Source organism: Cricetulus griseus, chromosome 5 (genome assembly GCF_003668045.3).
Source record: "Cricetulus griseus strain 17A/GY chromosome 5, alternate assembly CriGri-PICRH-1.0, whole genome shotgun sequence".
In the NCBI taxonomy this organism is placed as follows: Eukaryota; Metazoa; Chordata; class Mammalia; order Rodentia; family Cricetidae; genus Cricetulus; species Cricetulus griseus.
Window position 1 is genome coordinate 22,236,965 of NC_048598.1, and position 22,654 is coordinate 22,259,618.

At 45.9% G+C, this 22,654-nt stretch overlaps 1 protein-coding gene across 2 annotated transcripts in view; it reads left to right on the forward strand.

The window, feature by feature from the left end:
* Nucleotides 1-299: 299 nt before the first annotated feature.
* LOC100771018 (carboxyl-terminal PDZ ligand of neuronal nitric oxide synthase protein) overlaps nt 300-22,654 on the forward strand; it is a 293,706-nt gene continuing 271,351 nt past the window's right edge. For both annotated transcript variants that reach the window (XM_027417062.1, XM_027417063.1), the window contains exon 1: nt 300-862. In XM_027417062.1, coding sequence (XP_027272863.1) covers nt 758-862 — 105 coding nt within the window. In that variant the 5' untranslated portion in view covers nt 300-757. The remainder of the gene's footprint in view (nt 863-22,654) is intronic.

Consider the following 22,654-nt stretch of genomic DNA (forward strand, 5'->3'; position numbering starts at 1 on the left):
ACAAACAAAACCAATAAACATCGCTCCTCTCCCGCTCTCCAAACAAAACAAAACAAAACAAACAAACAAACACAAGACGATGCTGTTTCGCTGCTCCCAGCTGAGCAGACTGAGCCTGGGTGGCCACGGTCGCCACGGTCCTCCAGTGAGGCCGGGACGAAGTTCCCAGGTGCCGGCTCGGTGCTGCGGGGACTTTCACCTGCTGGGCGCGCGCGGGGCGCGGGGCGGACCCGGCGGCGGCGGGCGGGCGGGGCTCTGGCGCGCGGGAGGAGTCGGCTCGGGCCCGCCCCGCAGGAGGAGCCGCGGGCTGGCAGCCGATCCGGCGTCTCCGTGACAGGCACCCTGCTCCGCCGCCGCCGCCGCCGCCGCCGCCGCCTTTCTTCCTCGTCCCGGGCTGTGTGCACCGAGCTCGGGACCGGGCTGCGGGTCTAGCCCCGCTACGGGCCGTGCGCCCTTCGCTTGGCGTCCCGGTCTGGGGCTGCGCGCCACCCGCTCCCGCCTCCCGGCCGCCTGGCCGCCTCCCGGTAGCCAGAGCTCGGCCACCGAGCTGCTCACACCAGCCGCATCCGCGCCGCCCTTGCCGCTCGGCCCTCCGCTCCGCTCCAGGTTCCCCCCTCCCCACCGCCTGGCACCCAGGCTGCCCACCACGCGACCCGGGTCCTCGCCGCCGCCTTGCCCGGCCCCACTGTTCCCTCCCCAGGGTCTCGCCAGCTCTTTCTTGCCGCCGCCACCGCCGCTCCTGGAGCCGCGGGTCACCATGCCCAGCAAAACCAAGTACAACCTTGTGGACGACGGGCACGACCTGCGGATCCCTTTACACAACGAGGACGCCTTCCAGCATGGCATCTCTTTTGAGGCCAAGGTGAGGGGGCCCCCGGGAGGGCAGTACCCCAAGGGGGCAGGTCTGGGTGGATGGGATGCCAGCTGTCCTGAACGCAGAGCAGGTGGGTTAGGCCTTTCTCAGCTTCTGCCCAAAACAGCTTAAAAGAGCACCTGAAAAGTTTGAGGTGTACTGACTCACCCCCCTTTCCCACCTGCAGACACCCCATCCTTGCCCGCCAAGGCTGGATTGAGTTACTTCCCGGAGAAGCCCGAGCAGCGCAGCCACGACTCCTGGTTCTTTTGAAAGCTTTTAAGGAAGCGCTGGCTTATTTACCTGCTGGGCTTCCACGAGAGGTGCTTTCGGGAGGTCTTTTAAAAGGAGAATGCCCGTTTCCTGACCAGTTAAAAACAACAATAATAGTAAAAAAAAAAAAAAAATCCGAGTAGCTGGGTCTAGTTGCTAAAGTCATTTCCCAAATGTTTGCACGACTGTTTTGCATGTGCCAGCCATTGGCGTAGTGGTCAGGTGAAACCCGTTTTCCAGTTTTGTGGTGTGCTGTTAAATCTCAGCAGTTACTGATGAAGAATTTAGTCGAGACGACTGGAATTTGCAGGGCCAAGGCCAAAGCCACCCTTGGGGGAGGGGTGAAGTGGAAACCTTGCGCGCTGGACCAGTGGTTGTGTGTTAAGAATGGCAACCTTATCATGGTGGAGCACCTCGCTGAGTGAGGAGTTCTGGCTTCTGGGACTGCAGTGGACTTTCCTACTGCTGGTCCCGGGAAGGTGCTTTTCAGTGGAAAGGGTTCTGCTTTCTATTGATGCCCCTGTCCTGCTCCCCCACCTATAACCTAAAGAAAGACGCGGGGACACTCAGCATGCACAGTGTGCTTGTCACCGAGTGAAATTTAAGTCGACGCTGATATAGATTGGGTTTGGGTGGTTTTGAGAACAGAACTTTTGACTGGGAGGCAAACTTGCTCCACTCTGTCTTCTTCGGTGACCGAAGAGGTTAGTATATTGTGCAAGAACTGCCATCAGGTGTCCGTTTCCTTCAATTTGCAGAAACACCTTTGGAGTGTCAGTTAGGTGCCCAGACGTCACTTGAATATAGAATCACATCCCTCTTCTCATGTAGATGTGTGGATTGGTGAATCATATCCCTAAAACAACTTTTCTCAGCCATATTTGCTAGAACTAGAGGTGTCAGCCCTTCACCCTGCAGTTCTCAAACCCTACCTTGGAATGCAGAGTGTGACAGGGACCAGAGGGGAGCTGTCAGCCAAGATCTTATCTCACTTCTCTATCTCAGAATAGATCCGCTTGGCCCAAGATATTCCATGTTTGGGCTCATGTGTGTCTGGGCCTGTGGATTTGGTAAGCCGTTTCTTAAACGTGTGACTTTTCATTATGGTTATGATTTAATTTCCTGGCATACACATACACTGAGAAATTGGCCTTTGTCTTGTTTGGTTCACCAGTGCTATATTTAAAAAAAATACTTTTACTATTTTTAATTATGTGTCTCTGTATGGTTCTGTACATATGAATGAAAGTCTTCCCCAGAGTCCAGAGGCATTGGTTCTCCCTGGAGCCAGAATTACAGACACTTCTGAGCTGCTTGATGTAGGTTCTGGGAACTGAACTCTGGTCCTCTGCAAGAGCAGTGTGGTGGGGCTCTCCAGCCCCATGGGTGCTGTTTTTTTTTTTTTTTTTTTTTTGTCTTTAAAAAACTAGGGTAAAAAGACTAACCAGACTTAAAGGTTTTTATTATTGTTACTATTATTTTCTCACAGTCCTCTCTATTTGGTCACAGGTAGGTGTCAAAATCTAATGTGTGAACATACAAAAATTTCAAGAAAAGTCCAATTCTTAGTATAATCTCCTGCAGTTGGAATGCTGAGGCAGGGGGATTGCCATGAGTTAGCCACTTGCCTGAGTCACATAGTCCTATCAGAGAAAACCAACCAACCGATCAGCCAACCAACCAAATAAGCAAAATAGTCCAGTTCTTCTAGCTTGATATATTTAGGGGACACGTGTACCTTCAGTGAGCATCTGGGTGACTTAATGAAGTGATTGCAACCAGACCTTAAGAAATATTGGGCTTGAGGCTTGCTTTCAACTTTCTGAATCCCACTCTGTTTTTTTTTTCCCCTAGTACTAAACATGTAGTTTCTTTTCTGAGCAAATGTCTGGGGGCTGCATAGTGTAGTTTCTATAGTAACTCTGGATTCACAGATAGTGGTGGTCAATGAGAGGAGGAGCCATGGCTGGTTTAAGTTGTGTTCCCAGTGCAGACAGCACAGGCAGCCAGGGGTTCAGCATTGAGAATGGTGAAGTAAAGGAGAAAGGACAAGGGCAGGTGGAGCTTCCCTAGGCAAAGACTGACTTTATGGGCTGGGTCCTGCCTCCTGCTCTTTGTAGTTGATGCTGGACTGTGGCATATTCAAATACCGTGCCAGCCAAGCCTGTGCAGAGGTGGAAGCAGAAGACCTTCTCTCTGTTCCCTGTGCACCCCAGTAAGTGCCGTCTGGAGCTAGCTTCCACCTCTCTATTGAGCAGCATCTGCCCCTAGAAATGGGCTATCATGGGGATTTCAGGATTAAAGCCACAGGGCACTTGGTCCTTGTTTTGGAAAAGCACAGACTGTAAAATGCAAATGCATTGTTGCCTTGTTAGGTACCTTGGAAAATGAGCCTGAGACTTCCTCTTCCAAGGGTTGGCAGTTTTTCAGAATCAACACGGGATGGAGTGATTCTCTGGATGTATGCCTCTCATTTTTCCGAGTTCCACAGAGACACAAACATGTAGGGTGAGGTGGGACAGTGTGTCCCTGGCTGAACCTCTGGGTACTTAAGAAACACACATACCTGCGGGTATCTCAGTTGGTAGAGTGCTTGCCTAGCATGCACGAAGCCCTGGGTTACATCCTCAGCACCACTGCTCCAGGTGTGGTGATGCATGCCTGTAATCCCAGCACCCGGGAAGTAGAGGGAAGAGGATATGGATCCCCAAGACCCTGTCTTTCTGCATGCACCCCCACCCCAAACAAAAACAATCGATGAAGCCCAATTTATGTGTTTTCACCTGTAAGGCCTCTTTTGCATCTTGCCACTTTTCTACCATAGGTCTATTTGTATCAGCTAGGCTCAGGAGGGGCTGTTGCCTGCTTGGGGTCTCATGGCTGAGTAGATGAAGCTAGCATTTAAGAGTTGTGCTTTGACTTCAGACTCTTAGATCCTCTTAACACATATATATTTATGTCTTCATTGCATGCTGGGGATTCTTGCTTTGCATGGGACTTTCACAAAGACTGTAGGTAGAAACAGGTACATTAGTGTTGTCTGTTTTTTAGGTGGAAAACTTGGAGATCAAAACTCACAGAGCTCTGTAAGTGTCAAAAAAATGAAAACTGTTTTGTACCAGTCAGATTTTGGTCACTGTGATGGAATCCCTGACTCATACAACTTTGGCTTAGTTGGTTCACCAGTGCTATATTTAAAAATTGTAGCTCATGGATTCAGAGGTTTCAGTCCATGGTTCTAGTTGTTAGTTGAGGTGTCAGAGGAGAACACTAGCCTTCCAGCATCATTCACACACCTGGCATGCAGCCAGCAGGAGGGCAGCACTCAGATGTGCACTTGCCTGTAGAAGCCAGTGCCCCACTCGGTGGAGTGCTCCTTGTCGCCCATCATGATGGTGGGAGCATGTGGCAGTATGACATAAAGGAAGCAGAAAGAGATGGCGGTGAGGAGACTAGGGAGGGGGTCTAGGTCCAACTTTCAAAGGCATTATCCTCATTACTTTCTTCCTCTAGCTAGGGCCTACTTCCTGAAATTTCTACCCCCTCTTAACATAACGTCACTGGCTGGGGCTGAAGATTTCAATACACAAGCTTATGGGAAGGAAACATTTCGATCCCAAACCATAATGTGTTCAATGAATACTTTTATGCCCTATATTGTTTTAACCACTGCCTCCTTTGATCTGCATCCTCCAGGGCATTTGACCCCTGGTCTTTGACCACCTTACCTACTCCTGAAATAGTTGTTCCCTCTGTATTTCTAGCAAACACAGTCTGGACTATGGTTCTGATCATCGGAACTGAAAAGCACCCTAGGTGGCTAGAGTAGACTCATGTTATAGATAAGGAAACTGAGGTCCAGAGGGGAAGTCTTGACCAAGGTACAGAACCACAAAGTAACAGAACTACCAGTAATCTCTGGATACACTTACCTTTACTGTCTAACAAACCACCTTAAGACAGGCTGGAAGCAACAGCCGTGTATTTTGCTCATGATCCATGGCCTGGGAACTCCAGCAGGGCTTGGCTGGACTGTTCTTCTGGTGCATATGGTGTACATTCTGTTGGATTCACTTTTTGTGTTTTGGTGACCAGGCTAGAAAATCCTAGAAGGCTTCATTTACATGGCTAGGTTTTTAGTAGTCCTCTGTGTGGCTGTTGAATCTAATGGTTGGCTTATATTTCTTCATAGCACAGTGGGTCTTTTATTTGATAGTTGGCTTTCTAGAGGACATGTTGTAAGAAGGAGGACATTGTTAAGGATTGGCCTTCTGAGTTTTACAGGTCACTTCTGCTATGTTCTGTTGATCATAACTGATCAACTGTAGGGGAATAGAAATAGATTCTACTTCTAGATATGTATTTGTGAGAACATATGCATGTTTGTATACATGCATATGGAGGCCAGGGGCAGCCTACCTACAGTGTTCTTCGGGGTTCATTTTTTTTTTTTTAATTATTTTTGATTGCGTGTGTGTGTGTGTGTGTGTGTGTGTGTGTGTGTGTGTGTGTGTGTGTGTGTACCATATACATGCAGTACCAATAGAGGCCAGAAGAGGGCATTGAATCCTCTGGAGTTATAGACAATCACCATGTAGGTGCTGGGAACTGAATCTGAGTTTGCTCCAAGAGGACCTCTGTCCCTAACAGTTGAGCCTCCACCTTGTATTTTTGAGACAGAGTCTCTTACTGGGACCTGGAGCTTGCCCAGTGTGCCAGGCTGACTTACTGGCACGCCTCAGCAATCCTCCTGTCTTTGCCTTTGCAGCACTGGATTTCAAGCATGTATTACCATCCCTGGGTCCCAGGGATCAAACTCAGGTCTTTATGCTTATGTGGCAAGTACTTTATCGAATGAGCTATCTCCCCAGTTTCCTAAACCCCATTTCTTAATGAGAGAGTGTCAAAGTCAAGTTGCAAAATTGCCCGTGGGGTGAGATATTACTGATGAGTAGAGTGTCGCCATTCTTATAAAAGTAGATAGGCTAAAGTGTCCTGGGATTTGACGGTTAAATCTATTTCTACCTTAGCTGTAAATTTCATGATTTTATGGCATTTGGTCATTGTGCATTTGCCCAAAATACCTTAGTCCTTTTTAGTGGTCAAAATCGTGCATCCACGTGTAATGCTAGCCAACCACCTATGTATAGGGCCCTAATTAGCTCAACTTACTGTTTATCATTGGTTACTCATAATGGTGCTTCAAAGAACTAGAACATTAAGTGCTGTTGCTGGCTATAATTACCTACACCCTCTTCGCACTTGTCTCCTGGATGCTGCCCGTAGCTTCTTGGGGACCTTTTAGCTATCCTTACCGTTGATGCCCAAGAAGCCTGCTTCATTTTTTCCTGCTCTACACTGAAATTTGACTCCTGATACATTTCTTCTTCTTCTTCTTCTTCTTCTTCTTCTTCTTCTTCTTCTTCTTCTTCTTCTTCTTCTTCTTCTTCTCTTCCTCCTCCTCCTCCTCCCCATCCCTCTCCCCTTCCCCCTTCTCCTCTTCCTTCTTTCTCCTCCTTTTCCTTCTCCTCTTCTTCATTTTTTGGAAGATCTTCCTCTTTCTGCCACCTTTTCTTTATTTCTTCTTTTTTTTGGGGGGGGGGAGGGCGTGGTACATGCTTTTGTGTGCACGTGGAGACCAGGGGTTGATGCCTTGTGTATGGTATGCGCATGGTGAGTACAGGTGCTTGTAGAAGCCAGAGAAAAAGGAAACTCCTGGAGCTGGAGTTATAGGCAGTTATGAGGTGCCTGGTGTGGGTGCTGGGAACTGAACTTGGGTCCTCTAAAAGAGCGAGAGGTGCTCTTAACTGTGGAGCCATCTCTCTAGCCTCCATTTTGTTGTTTGAGGCAGGATCTCCTGCTGAATTTGGAGATTTAGAGAGAGTGGCTGGGCAGTGAGCTCCAGGCATCTGCCAGTGTGTGTCCTCTAGGGCTAGGGTTAGATGTGAGCTGCTATTCCTGGCTTTTTAACATGGACCTTGGTGATCCAGATTTCGGTCCTCAGTGCCTGTATAGCCAGCACGTTCCTGACTGAGCCATCTTCCCAACCCCCTTCCTTTTTTCTAGTAGCTTTACTGAGATATGATTCATGCACAATATAATCCAACACCCGTTAAAAACGTATGATTCAGTGATTTTTAGTGCATTCACAAACGTGTCCTTTGCCATAGTCCAGTTTTGAGCATTTCCATCATCTCCAAGGGACCCCGTGCTCCCATCCTAAGGGGTCACTATCCCATGTTCTGTTTCTAGATTTTCCTATTCTGGACATCTCATGAATTTAGACATATAATACATATGGTCTTTTGGTTCCGACCTTGTCTTAGTTTCTTTTACTGTTGCTGTGATAAAATATTTTGACAAAAGCAACTTAAGGGAGAAAGGGCCTATCCTGGCTCACGGTTCAGGTGACGATCCCTCATGGTGGGGAAGTCACAGTGGCAGGAACTTGATGGGGACTGGTCACACTGCACCCAAAGGCGGGGAACAGAAAGCAATGAGTATGCCCTGATCCACTCACTTTTTCTTATAAGTTCAGGACCCACGCCTAGGGCCAGAGCTGCTTGTTCTGGCTCCACTTTAGCCTCCACAAGGTCTTTGCAATTGCATCCCTCTGCCCTCCGGGTCCACCACAGTGATGAATGCAATGTATATAAATTGTGTATAGCCCGGCGTTGGTGGCGCACGCCTTTAATCCCAACACTCGGGAGGCAGAGGCAGGCAGATCTCTGTGAGTTCGAGGCCAGCCGGGTCTTCAAAGAGAGTTTCAGGATAGTCTCCCAAAACCTACAGAGAAACCCTGTCTCAAAAAACAAAAACAAACAAACAAAAACCAACAAAGAAAATTGTGTATAAAATGTGAATGAGTGAATAAATGTAACTTCTTACCTGGTTCCTCACCACCCCTCAGTGGGAGATGCTGTGTTGGTGCCAGCTCTTCCTGACTGCTTCTCTTGCTTTAGTCCTGCAGTTCTCGGTCCCTAGTAACTTGAGGCATTCATCTTCCATGGTGTCTCTCTTATCTCACCTCGGGTTTACACTGAACAGCTTCCCAGTAGGCCTTTGTGTTCCCAAATGAAATGAAATGAAACCCCAATGATTGCTGTGCAGTGGAGTTAGAGTTTGAATTAGAACATGTGTTAAATTTCAGGAATAGGTAATTATCATTTACCAATTGTCCTTTATGTATGTTTTCATTAATAAATGGATATCCCCATGCACACACAATTCACTGTTTTATGTCATATAAATTTGGTTGGCAAGTGTGCCTAGCTTAGATTCAGGAGCCCATGCTGTGTTTGGCTTCAAACCCTACCTCTGTCCCTTACTTGTTATATGTACGGCCTTGTATGAATTCCTTGACATCTCTCATCTGGAAGAGAGGTTCAACGTATCACCCAGAGGGTGGGTGGGTGGGGTGACAGGAACTGTTTGTGTAAATGCCTAGCATAGTGCTCGGCACAGAGTGGGTTGCTGTTTTTGTTAAATTAAATTCTGCAACTTGTGATTTGTTTTGTTTGTTTGGTCCGTGCATGGTTTAATCCACAGACTAGACTTTTGTCTTTCCTAATGATTGTCTTTCCTAACTCTGAGGTTTGATAACGCATTCACTTCACTATACAGGCCTGCTTTAAAAAAAAAAAAATTAGCTGCAGAATTATTCTGATTCCTCAAATTGCAAATCAGACAGCGAGACTGCTGTGTGGGCTTAAAATAGCTGTCAGCTTTCTCCGAAGGGGGCGGGGGAAGGGTTAACTAGGTTCTGGTGCAAGCCCCAGTCACATTTGTTCTAGCTTTTTAATCCCTGTTATGATTAAAAATCACAGCATCTTAAGTATGGCATGTTGTCTGTCTTCACTTGTCTTTAAGTTTCTTGGGTAAATATTTCTTTAAGCGGAGCTAATCTAAGCAGAGGAATCTTGCAGCATGGGATTAATTAATACCTTGCGATGCTTACATTTCCCTTTTCAGTTGTTATGCTCAGCACCATGTTTACTTTTAAACATCAGAGCAGCTGGCTTTAAAGTTGTTGAAAAGGGCGCTTCTAGCAAGTTCTGTGCCCACAGAAAGCCAAATCCCCACATACCCTTGCATGTAACAGGTTGGTTTTCTGTGGCAGGATTTGAGTGTCCTTTGAGAACTGAGGGTGGTGGCCATGCACCACTTAGTCTTACTTTTAAAAGGAATTAATTTTGTGTGTGTGCTTGAGTACCTATGTGCACATTCTATATTAGTGCATCAGATAATAACTTTTGGGAGTTGCTTCTTGCCTTCTACCCTGTGAAGGCAAGGTTGGTCTTGTTCCTGCCACTTGGTAACATACTGGTTAGCACAGTCATTGCTAATTGTCATAGCTGATTGTCATTGTCTTCATCTCCCATCTCTTGTAGGATTGCTGGGATTATAGGTGTGTGCCACCATGTCTGGCATTTTTACTTTTGTATTTTTGTCAGTTCTGAGAATCAAATTAATGTCTGCAGGCTTGAACTTGCAATCACTTTTTACCTGCTAAGCCCCTACCCTCAGTTATTCCTGAAGGTACACCCCCATGAAGGCAGGGAGAACTTGTTTTTTTTTTTTTTTTTTTTTTTTTTTTTTTTTTGGTTTTTCGAGACAGGGTTTCTCTGTGTAGCTTTGGAGCCTATACTGGCACTCGCTGTGGAGACCAGGCTGGCCTTGAACTCAAAGAGATCCACCTGCCTTTGCCTCCTGAGTGCTGGGATTAAAGGCGTGTGCCACCAATGGCGGGCGAAGGAGAACTTGTTTAAATGAGTACCTTGAGAGATGGAGACAGAGAATCTGTTGGGTGTAAGGAAGTGGCCAAGAAGAGGACATTTTCCACCATTGCACCCCGAATTGAGAACATATTGAATTATGTTGGCATGCACGTGTGTGTGTGTGTGGGGGGGGTAAAGAAAGGAGATGAAGGGTGAACACATTACAGAGACAGTGTCCATGCTGAAATGCTTCCACTGGCAGGCAGTGCCTTGTGGGTACACAGTTGTACCTTTTTGCCTATGTAATTGTAAACTCTTGTGCTTTGGTCTCTTTATGGAAGAAATGTGACTCACGTGGAAACATTTTCTTTATTTTTTGCAAAGAGGAAGATTAATGTCTCTTATGGGCTAAGTGACAGATAACATATTAGCTCACCCTCCTGTTTCCCATAAACACACATAACCTGTCCTGGAACTACATTTTCCAACTGGCTCTTGCACATGTGTGGATTTTCTCTTCTTAACTTGGCAGTCCAGGTTAAACACATACTGGGCACCAATAGCTAGTGTTTGGTGGAAACTTCACCTTCTTCTTCAAGGTCAATGGACTGGAGCACTCTCCTTGGGCCCGGAGTTTTGCAGTTTCTACAAATGAAGGGAATTTTGCCTTTGATCAGTGGACCACCTGTTCTCAATTGCTGGCCTATATTGGAAAAATCTGAAATTACAAAGTGAAGACTAAAGCCTCCAGGCCCAGGCTTGCTGAAATAGCATGGATGATTGTGGAAAGTTCTCCAGGTTGTTCGGATCCAGTGTTTGAGCTACGGCATTAGAGCACCATTTCTCAGATGTTGTGCTAATTGGACTGTCTGGGCGAGTTAAATAAAACAAGAGGAAAAACTACTTGTGGCTGGTGCTATAGTTTAGGCTTTGGGTCCTCAGAAGGTCCCTGTGTTAAAGGAGTGGGCCTTGATCCATGGCACCTTGGAGAGGTGGTGAGACCTTGGAGGTGAGGTCTAGTAGAAGAACCATTACCAGAGGTTCCTTAACAATGATCCAGAAACCCTGGCTTTTACCCCCTTCCTCTCTCTGCTTCCTGGATGGATGAGGTGACAAGACCTCCTGGGCGACATGTTCTCAGCATGCTGTACTGTGTCAGCACAGCCCTGAGCAATAATAGTTCCGGACGGTTGACCTTGGACTGAAGCTGTGACCAGAATGAAGAGCTCTGGATGCCTGTCCTGCAAACAGCAGCAGGCAGAGGCAGGACACATCTTAAATTGTGCTTTATTCAGGGGCTGGCAGTCTGTGAAGGTGGCAGGTTAACACCCTTGGAGACACTGCCTTCACTTCCTGCCTCCAGCTGGCTGGTTCTACAGGGAGCAGGACCAAGGCAGTCAGTCAGTCCAGAGCTCCTCTCACTCTTCTGATCAGGTGGTCAACCATGTTTTGAAGACTTGTGATGTCTTTGCCTCCTGATCATCCTTGGTATCTTGTTTTCATTTTCTGCACACATGGGCTCAGGTGCTGTTGGGCTGTGGAGCTAATGGGTGCCTGTGGGTATCGACCCTGTACTTCTCAGGTGCCCCCTGATGTGGAGAGTCAGAACAAAGAAGTTATTGGCAGTGTGTATTTGCTAAACTAATAACAGCACTGCGTGCAGATTTCCTTTCTACAATGTGGGATGCAAATGTGTCTCCAGTCATCTCATCTCCTATCAAAACCTCTGAAACTGAGAGCCAAAAAAAAAAAAAAAAAGCATCTTTTTAAACAGTTGATTACCTCAGGTATTTTGTAATAGTGACAGAAAGCTGACTTACCCACTTGAGTTATTCTAGTGATTTTAATTCATAGTATGGGGCTAGCTTGGGGCACTGTGGCTTTTGTCTTTTGTTTCTTTGCTGAGACTTTGTATTTCTAGTTGTTCCAAGCATGTTCATAATGAGTGAGGCATTTGGAATAGAGCTGTCTCCTTGAGATTGGCATCTGTTCTGTCTTTTCACATTTGTGTTGAGATTGTTCTGGTTCTTGGAATGAGAAGGACAACATCATAGAAATGGTTCTTTCCACTTTTACATGGGATCTGAGGGTTGACCTCAGTCTTCAGGCTTGTATGGGAAGCATTTTGCCTGCTGAACCATCTCACTGGCATGGCACCCTAGGGCTTTCACTACAGCAGTTGTTTTTGCTTTTGTACCTTATCCCACCTTGAATGGTGCATTTCCACAGTACAGAGCTCTGATATATTAGAGACATGATGCAGAATAGGCAGAAGTGTGAATGGAGTTGGTACCATTGAAAGTGCATGGCTTCTCTTCTCAACAGGTTTCCTTGGGTACCCTTGTCAGGAGTGGGATCCCCAGCATGTTATACCTTTACATGCCTGGTACCTGTGGAGTCCAGAAGAGAACATTGGTTCCCCAGTTGTGAGCGACCATGTAGGTGCTAGGAACAGAATGTGGGACCTTTAGAAAAGCAGTCAATTTTCTTTCCTTCCCTCCTTCCCTCCCTCCCTCCCTCCCTCCCACTCTCTCTCTCTCTCTCTCTCTCTCTCTCTCTCTCTCTCTCTCTCTCCTTCCTTCCTTCCTTCCTTCCTTCCTTCCTGTTTTGAGAAAGGGTTTCTCTGTGTAGCCCTGGTTGTCTGGTTGTCCTGAAACTCACTCTGTAGACCAGGCTGGCCTCAAACTCAGAGATCTGCTTGCCTCTGCCTTCTGAGTACTGGGGTTAAAGATGTGGGTATCACCTGCCTGGGCAGCACAGTAGAGCTGACCCTATTGACAGGAGTTTGGATGAACCACTCCAAGAATGTGAGCATGGGAGATCTGGCCCCACCCCTCATCTGTCATATGGTGGGCAGGAGAGAGATGCCCCACCCCTCCTTGCTGCTAGTAGCAGGTGGGAGAGCTGGCCTTGAGGTCATAAGAGTGGGAGAGCTGGCCCTGCCCTTCACCAGCTACAGCACTTGGGAGAGTGGCCCTTACCCCTCAACTGGGTAACACAGTAGAGGAAGCCCAGACAGTGAGGAGGTGAAAGCAGGAGAACGGGCTTTGCCCCTTGCTCATTGCCACAAGGGATAAGCTAGCCAGGGCAATGCAGGAGAGCTCACTCTGGGAGTGAAAATGGGAGAGCTGTTGGGCTGATCACCCCAGAATCAGGGTTATGTTTGGCCCACCCCAAGATCCACCCCATCTGTGATCTTCGGGAGCACGTCAAGGGGCCAGTCTTGTTAGACCCAAATCTGCAGGATCTCCACTACAAAGAGCACTAACAGGATATCCAAGAAGAGTCCCAGTCAGGGTCCAGCATTGACAGTGTAGCAGAAACCAGAGGCCTCAAACCAGACCAATGACTCTTTGCAATGAACATTTGCACATAATCATGTATGGATAAAAGGGTTTACCATGTAACTCACATGTCAAACTACAGCTTCCATGACGATATTTTTTCCTTCTTTTTTTTTGTCTTAAATTTTATTTTAATGGGGGGGCTGCAAGGGCAGAGGGTGGATACGAGGGGATGGGAAATGAATGGGATCGAGGTGCATGATGTGAAAGACACAAAGAATAAGTTAAAAAAAAAAAAGTAAAAAAAAAGATGTCACCACACCCATCTGAGTTAGTATTCTAACCACTGAGCCATCTTTACAGCTACCCAGCATGCTCTTTTGCAGTGTACTAATTCTGTCTCCTGTGCCCAGCCCAGTTATCATCTAAGATGGATTGGTTTTAGTTTCAGGGGAGGATGTGATGTTTGACTCCCTCTCCTAGGTCAGTAAGGATTTTTACCGTGTGGCTCTCACTTTTCTTCTAAAGGCGAGCTAGTTTGTGATCTGAAGCCAGCTCTGTTGTTGGAAGCCTACGACGATGAATATCCCAACTTCATGCTGGTGAGGCTTAGCCCATCAAATACGTGTCTCTCCCTTTCTTCCATCTACACGTGTACCCCCTGCTTGACTTACAATTGTAGCATTTCCCTTGTGGTCTTAGATTTCCTTGTGTACTTGTGTAGCACAGGCCGGTAGACATGCTTCTTCTTTTCTGCTTCCCATAGCACTGGCATGTAGCAGCTGCAGCGCCACGTAGAGCTGGTTGAGGCTCAGTGAGGCTCTTGCTTTTTTAGAGTGAAGCCAATGCCCTTAAAGCTCTAGAGGTGCCAGGCATCTTGTGACAGGGTGCCTCATCCTGATTCTTTATTTCCCTTCTCCAGCAGTAGCTGGAAATTGCTTTTCATTAAAAATATGCCTGAAGCACACACTTGAGGCTACTGACTCACCTCTTCTAAGGGAGGAGCCTTGGTGTCTTGGCTGTGGCAGCTAGGAGGGCTGTAGTGTTCCCAAGTCTCCATTGCAGTTTACATTTCCCTTCCTTGGTAAGAACTCTTAGCAGGAAACAGGATCTGAGGCATAGCGTGGAGGCAGGGAAGCGTTCTGGACACCTGCGGAGTCCATCAGCAGCCTTGAATGAGTCCCTTCCACCTCTTTGTACCCCAGTCCCCTCACCTGTAAATAATGGAATTGAGTCAGCACCTGAATTTTAGAGTGAGACTCTGATGCGCCTCCCAACCCCATATCTCCAGGGCTCTCTGAGTCTTCCTTTGCTCTCTGCAGGTCATGCACGCTGGACCTGGTGAAATGGCATCCCGGTAACTTCAAGCCCACATATGGGTTGACAGATTAATTAGAGCCCAGCCAGGCTGCACAGTGCTCCATGGGTTCCTGGGTGTGTAAGGAGCCCTTGGTGATCAAGGTGTAGAGAAGGGAGATGTGATACATTCCTTGCAATTGCTCTTGGTCAACACGTGGCTCAGGTGGAAGTCCATGCAGGCAGAATGGATTCTCTTACGTTCTCAAATGTTTATACCTTTGGCTGCTTCATGGCCGGGTGGGTCTTAGCCTTAAGTTTTGCCCTGTTAGAGCCAATAGGGGAATTTTGAAAAGTGGCAGAACTTTATAGGGTCAAGTTCTACAGAAAGGAAAAGTGGGGGGAAAAAGTTGGAGTTAGGATCTTGAATTTTGACAAGTTCAAGCAAAAGGACGCTTCTGCATACTTTCCACCTCCAGGGGCTGCTCCAGAGGCCAAGGCCCTGGTCTTCAATGGTGGCATTTGTAGCCCATAGTTCAAAAGTCTTGCCCTTAACCTTGTTGCTCCAGAAATGGAGTTTTGTATGACAGTGTTTGCAATCTAACTGAACCTTATGACCATCTAGGGAACTTAAAAATATGGGTGCCCTTGCACTTCAGGCTTCTTCTTCTTCTTCTTCTTCTTCTTCTTCTTCTTCTTCTTCTTCTTCTTCTTCTTCTTCTTCTTCTTCTTCATTCACTCTTGGCTTCTTACTTCCTGCTTAACTTGGGGGGTGCCACCCACAGTATACATTTTAATAAGTTCCAGGGTGATTGCACATGCATCCAGATAGCTGCTGGTGGGCACACATGCAGAATAGGGATAGTGACAGGCAGACCTGGGTTAGGGTTATTCAGGTTCTCAAACCTGATTTATTAGTCCTGAGTGCCCTTTCTATGGATTTACAGTAGGATTCATAATTGAATGAGATACTGGATATACTCAGTGGATATGAAAGCAGCCCTTATCTCCTTCCAGGTATGCGGGTGATGGTTAGGGGGAATGAGATGTCTTTGGGGACTGTAGTAGGCCAGGGAGGCTTGCTGTGTACATTGTACAGGTGCTATCCTAGTTGGAACCAGAGTCTTCAAAGTTTCCAGGTCAAAGCTCTCTCCTGGAGGCTTGATTAGACACTGCCAATGATTGACTTTTAAAAATGTGATTGATTGATGGCTGGCTGGCCTGGGATTTGTGATCCTCCTGCCTTAGCCTCTGGAGTGCCACCCCTCCCTTTTCTTAGTCTGTGCCTGTTGTGTTTAGGGCTGAGTGATGCTCCCTTCCTCTTGGGTAAGTCCTGACTGACTGTTTTAGTGCTTGGGATCCAGTCTAGACCCTTTCTCTGGTCTTTATTTGCATTTGTAAATGCATAGACTAAGAACTGATTTATCTGCTGGGCAGGGGATTCTTCCTCTCTCCCTCTCTGTCACCTGTTCTCTCTCATTTCTCTCCTTCCTTTTACTTTCCCATTGACTTTGTCTATGCTTTTGTGTCAAACCCAGAACCACCCATTTCTCTAGGGAGACCCGGCTTCTTGTATAACAGTGGTGTAGAAACACCATCTTGGGCACCAGGACTGCTGATTTTTACTGGATAGCCATTGTTTGGGGAGTCAGTTTTCAGAGACAGAGCTGGAAGTTATATAGAAAAAGGGTAGAAATGCCTGCACTAAGAAAGGCAGTAGTGAGCAGACACTGATGCTTCTGGATAGAATTTGAGTCTAGAAATTAGATATTCTTCTATACTTGTCCTTTTTCCCCAGCAAGAATTCCAGTTTTTGTGCACATAAGAAGTAACAATTGAATATCCCATAAGTACTCATTTGTTTTATTCTGTAACACATAATTGGCACTCTCAGACTGATGACACTAATATCAGCATCAGTTATGATTACTGAAAACAGTTTGAACATTTTTTTTTTTTTTGCATTTGCCTTCTATAGTCTACCATTTAAAAAGTGATTTTATGCTGAGCCTTGTGGTGCAGGCCTTTAATGACCAGCAAATCTGAAGGTTGAAGTAGGAGGATTGCAAGTTCAATGCCAGCCTGGGCAATTTAGTGAGACTTGGGTTCAAGAAGAGAAAAGAAAGGACCTGGCATGCGGTCATGTGATGCAATGGTAGAGTGCTCACTGGCCCTAGGTTCAGTCTCGAGTACCATTACAAACGGAAGAAGAAAACAACCGTTGATGAAGAAGATGACCCAGTGGTTAAGAGTGGACACTGTCCTTGTGGAGGACCTGGGTTTAGATCCCAGCATCCTCATCGGGTCGCTCACAACTGTCTGTAACTCAAGCTCTGGGGGATCTGACACTCTTGATTCTGTGGACGTCCACACTAATATGCACACCACCCGCCCCCATACACATAATTAAAATGTAACAAAAATAAATACTTAAAAAGATCACTTTTGAGGTCTGCTGTAGTTTAGACGAGGAATGGCCTGGAAAACCCACTGTTCAAATGGTTAGGCTGGGAAATGGTTCAGTTGGTAAAGCACTTGCCACACGAGCATGAAGGCCTGGGTTTGAGCCATGTAAAAGCAAGATGCTGGGGAGGCAGAGACTCCTTGGAGCTTGCTGGCCTGGTGATTTGGCTAAAATAGTGAGCTCCAGGTTTAGAGAGAGAGCCTGTTTGAAAAAATAAAGTGGAAGGTGACTGAGGAAGACAACCAACAATGTGAATCTCTGCTCTCCACTTGCAGAGTGGCCTTAGTGGGAGGTTGTGAAGCCTTTAAGAAATAGGACCTCACCTGGAGTGGTGTTGCACGACCCTTGGGAGGTGAAGGCAGGAGGATCAAAAGTTCAAGGTCACCTTAGATTACATAATGAGTTTCAAGCCATCTTGGGCTACTTGATAGTAGAGAGATGTTTAGACAATTAAGAGTACACACTGTTCTAGCAGAGGCCCCAGAGTTCAGTTCCCAGCACCCACGTTGGGTGGCTCACAACTGTCTGTAACTCCAGCTCCAGAGAGCTTCCTCTTCTGATCTCCAAGGGCACTGCACATGTTTGACACACATTCATACAGACACATAAATAAATGGAATAAATCTAAAAATAAGTAAATAAATAAGTGGGGCCTAATGGGAGGTCATTGGAAAAGTGCCCTTGGAGGGGCCTACGGGACTCTGAGTTCCTCTCTGTCTTATTTTCTTATTCTGAAAGTGACATGAACTCATCTTTACTCTCTTTTGGCTTTTCCTGTGATATTCACCTTTGTTCCAGGCCCCAAAGCAGCAAGGCCAAATTACTATGAAGGAGAAACATCTGAGACTGAGCTGGGTACTGTTTATAAAGAGAAAAGGTTAGTCTCAGACTTGTGTTGTAGCAGCGGAATGTTAAGTCCTGCCATCATGAAGGCCTGGGTAGTGGCCCTTTAAAAAGCCCTCCACTCTTTTACCCCTGGAACCCGTGACTGTCACTGTGCCCAGCAGACTTTGTATCCACGATTGTGTTGAGGCTCTTGAGAAAGGGAGACTGTCCCCTGATTATCTGAGTGGGCTTAAATAAATCATAGTTGTCCTCACAAGGAAGGCAGAAGGAGTTTATACACAGAAGGAAGAAGCGTAACCATGGAGACCGAGATTGGGGTGATTCTGTTACCAGTCAAGCTGCAGGAGGAGAAGCAAGAAATGGACCCTCCCCAGAACATCTTCAGGGAGCACAGCCTGCTGATACCTTGTGGTCAGTCAGGTAAAATTGGTTTTGGATTTCTGACCTCTGGGATGGAGAAAGAATAAATTTTTAATGCTTTAAACCACCGAGTTTATGATCAATTGTGGTGGTATATCATTTGCCCAGCATTCCCCAGGACATATAAAAAAATCTCCTTTTTAACCTTCATTTAATTCTTCAGTAACTACATACTTAATACTACTAAAACTTGGGTCCATGTGTATCACTTTGCTCATGTAAAGTTCTTCTCTGGTATCCATAAGAAGGGCTCATGGGGATAATAATCTTTTTATCTTTCTGCGTATTATTAGGCTTTTGTCTGTGAAAGGTCAAAGCTACTGGATACAAAACTTCAGTTTACATTTTCTTCAATGTTTCTCCCTCTTCTGGTGTTAAAGCTTGTTGTAAGTTGACCTAATTTTTCCTGATAAATCATGCGCTTTGAAAAAAAAATGAGGTGCCTATTTTGTTTTTTAAACACATACAGCCCAGGGTGGCCTCAACTTGTTATGTAATCAAGGTTGGCTTTGAACTCCTGATTTTCTCAAGTGCAGGTATGTCCCATCACACTCGGTACTAGAGATTACCTTGCTATAGTTGTCTAGCTGGTACTCCCGGAGTTCAGTGTGTTTCCCTTTCCTATGCTGGAGATCAGATTTAGGTCCTGGCACAGATTAGGTAAGGCTGTGCTGCTGAACTCCGTATCCAGCCACAATCCACTCTTCTCAGAAGTTTCAAATCCTTTTATTTTACTTTTTTCCTTTGGGAAGCTTTCTCAAATCATGGTTTGTGGAATTTTGCCTTTTGCTTTAGTTTCATTCTTTAGGGACTTCTCTTGTCTGTATGTTGCTTCTTTGCTTATCTTAACATGTACCATTTTAGAACCTCTTCATCTCTTCCTGTATCTCTCAGTAACAATTTTCCTCTAAGTCTCAGATGTTTGTTAGGTTTGATTTTTTTTCTTAGATTTCTTCTATATTAATCTTCATCACTCTGCCCCTATCCTACCTACATTCTCCACTGCTGGGAATCAAACCCTAGGGGTTCATGCCTTAGGTCTTAGTTTTTATTTATAAACTAACTTTTCAACTTCCATTTATTTTTTGAAATCTGTCATTTCACTTGTGAATTTTCCTGATTCTAATTTATGTTTTTTTTCTTCTGAGCCTTGCATAGTTTAAAATATTTATAGGCTATTTTGAACTATGCTATATTTCATGTGCGTTTTAAAATGTCTTCTTGGCATGCTTTCATTGTCACATAGCTCTAGAGATGTAATTTTGTCCCTTAGTCTTGCTTTTCCTTATAGAAATGCTTATAGATTTATTGCTTTTCTGCTACTATTTTATGTAACTAGTTTTCATGAAGTTTAGAAAGGTGTCTTAAGTGCTGGGGAAATGACTCAGTGGTTAAGTTGTTGCTCTGGCAGAGGAACCTGGTTTGGTTCCCACCACCCACCTGCTGTCTCACAATTGCCTTTAACCCCAGGTTCATGTTTTCTGACGCCCTCTTCTGGCCTTCACGGACACTGCACAGCCACACTGCCGGCACCAGTCATACGAGTTGAAAGGAGTCTTGGCTTGGTGATTTTTCTAACTTAACAAAGTTCCTCTGTTTTCATGGAGATTCAAAATCTGGTAGGCTGGGGCTATAGCTCAATTCCTGACCATGTATGAGGCCATAGGCTCAGCACCTAGAGCTTGGGAAACAAAACAAAATAGTGACCCTGCTCCTGTTCATCTCCTCCTTTCATCTGTATCTACTTACTCCTTTACCATTGTCACCTGGTTTGCTCAGTTCTGATTCTGTTCCAGGCGTTTATCCTCAGAGTGGTGTTCTGTCCTAGGGAGGATTCTGAAGGCACCAAGGATTGGGCACTCCAGCCCTCCAGGCATCCCGTGGCTCACTTGCATTTCTCTATGCAGATAGAACACTCCAGTTCCCTCCAATGGTTCTTCTGGGGTTCCCCTCATCCAAGTTTGCATGTGCCTCATCACTTTACTTTTTTATTCTAGCTTTTTGTAGTGCTGGGAATGGGCCCAGAGCCACACTAGGCAAGTGCTCTACCCCTGCACACCAGGCATCCTGGCCTTTGCTTTGTCTCACACAGACATCAACATCCCACTGACTTCTGGTGATCTGCATGTGATTTGGGGCGTGTGGTAACACCTTGTCATGAAATTTTGTTGAATATTGTCTGAGCTTTTAGTTTTGCTTGGTTGCTCTGTTAACATCATTGTAGGGATGCAGAAGACCCCAAAAGTACAATGGCATTTCATTAAAAAAAAAAAATCACCATACTGTGGCAAATCATTGAGATTTTAAAGTCCTTTTTCCTTTCTTGAAGCAGGAAAAGATGTAAATATTTACACAAGACAGTTTGCAAATCCATTTTTATCTGCATATAGTTCCATTTTCCATTTGGTCCATGTATTGATGAGGAGCTCCTGGAAGGAAGATCACAGGTGTTCCCTTCCATGGCTCACAGAGGGCACTTTACACAGCCCAGAACCCACGGAGTTCAGCAGTCCTGCTGAGTTCTGGCTGTTTGCTCTGATTGATACAGTATGTGGGCCTTGTGGTGGGGGTTGACTTCACTGGGGCAAAGGGACATGGTTGACGGAAGATATGAGAAGAATCAGAACCCCAGAGAGATAGAATAGAATTGGTAGGGCAGGGGGAACCCAGAGCCTCATTCTAAGATCTTGGTTCTGAGTCAACTCCATTATTTATAGATGAGGGAACTTGGGTAGAGAAAGGCAAAAGGGTCTGTTCAAGACTGCTGATGCGCCAGGCAGTGGGATGGGCTCTTCAGCTAGTCTAGCTTCTTTCACCCATGGCGAGACTCTCAGACCTCAGGCTTCCTGTTGAGTAGTTGCTAAGTAGACCATTGTAGAGAGAAGAGGGCTTGTGCAGAGTAAATTGGAGGGTATTCAGTCCTTTGTTTTAAAAAGTTCAGTGTTTCAAATAGTGGGTTTACTTAAAATAGAGGCATACATAATTTGGTGTTTCTGTGGAGCAATTATGGAGTAGAATGGTGAATTTCTGAAGCAGTCTTGTAACTTGTTCTTGGGAGAAACAAGGGCAGGACTGACAGCTCTGGCTGAGGGAGTCCCAGAGGACTCTTCACTAGGTGGCAAACATGGGATTGGTGACATCTCCAAGAAAGGGATTCCTATCAATTAATGGTTTATGACAGCTGACTTAATGAGTTGACCTTATGACTGTCAACACCTGTTCTATCCCAGTGGTCTTGTTGCCTTGGTCAAGAGGATAGTAAAGAAAGATGACAAAGAAGACGATAATTCGTATTTGCTTATCAATGCCTAATTCATGTTTTGTGTTCCATATATATGTAGTGAATGAATTTGTTTGGAAAAAAAGGAAAAGATGAACAATGTCACTGACCATGCATTGTTGAGTATTAAATTGTATGCTATGAAGTCTGAGAAGAAAGTATGTGTGTGTGTGTGTGTGTGTGTGTGTGTGTGTGTGTGTGTGGTGTTTCTGCATAAGATGGTGAGGAGGATTTGGGAATTAGTCCCTCTTCTACACTCTCCAGTGCATCCTTTATTGAGCTCCATTACCATAGTAGAGACACTAAATGAGAGGGAAGACCATAAGAGAAGAGTATTTACTGATAGAGAAAATGACTCCACTGAGGGGCATGTGTTCTGTTCTCTTTTCTCTCGTTTCCCTCCCCCTGTTCTAGTATCTTTTCTTTTGCAAGTTTTCAGACACTTGGATGTTAGGTGATCACTCCGCAGGCAATCGGGCTATGGTTTTCTTTATTTAGATACACCAGCCAAGCGCAGGCCAAAGCGAGGAGGAGGGAGCCGGGACCAGGGCCAGCAGAAGGGGAAGAGAAGAGAGGGTCCACACGTCTGCAGTCCCCTTAAAAAGCCTATCCTACGTCACCTTAGACTTCCCCTCACCCCGCCCTCACGGGCGTGTTCCGGCACACCTGTCCGGGTTACCTGGGGCAGGGCTACTGTATCTCCCTACACTTGGACTGTGTTTGATCTCCAGTTCCTATGGTGGTTTTGAATGGGAATGTCCCCATAGACTTACATGTTTGAATACTTGGTCCCCACTTGGTAGAAGTGTTTGGAAAGGATAAGGAGGTGTGGTCTTGTTGGAGGGCGTGTGTCACTGGGGGCAGGCTTTGAGGTTTCCAAAGATTTGTACCAGTCTCAGTGTCTCTCTTACTCTGCCCCCCACTTGTGGATCAAGATGTGAGTTCTTAGCTGGTTGTGCTGTCATACCTTTGTTCCACCATCATGGACTCTAACCCTCTGAAATCATTAGCCCAAACTAAATACTGTTTTCTATAAGCTGCTTTGGTCATGGTGGTTTTTTTTTTCTAATTTAAATTAGAAACATGCTTCTTTTACATGTCAATCTCAGTTCCCTCTCTCTCCCCTCCTCCCTTGCCCTCCACTGACCCCCTATCCCACCCCCTTTCTGCTCCCCAGGGAGGGTGAGGTCTTCCATGGGGGAAATCTTTAAAGTCTGTCAT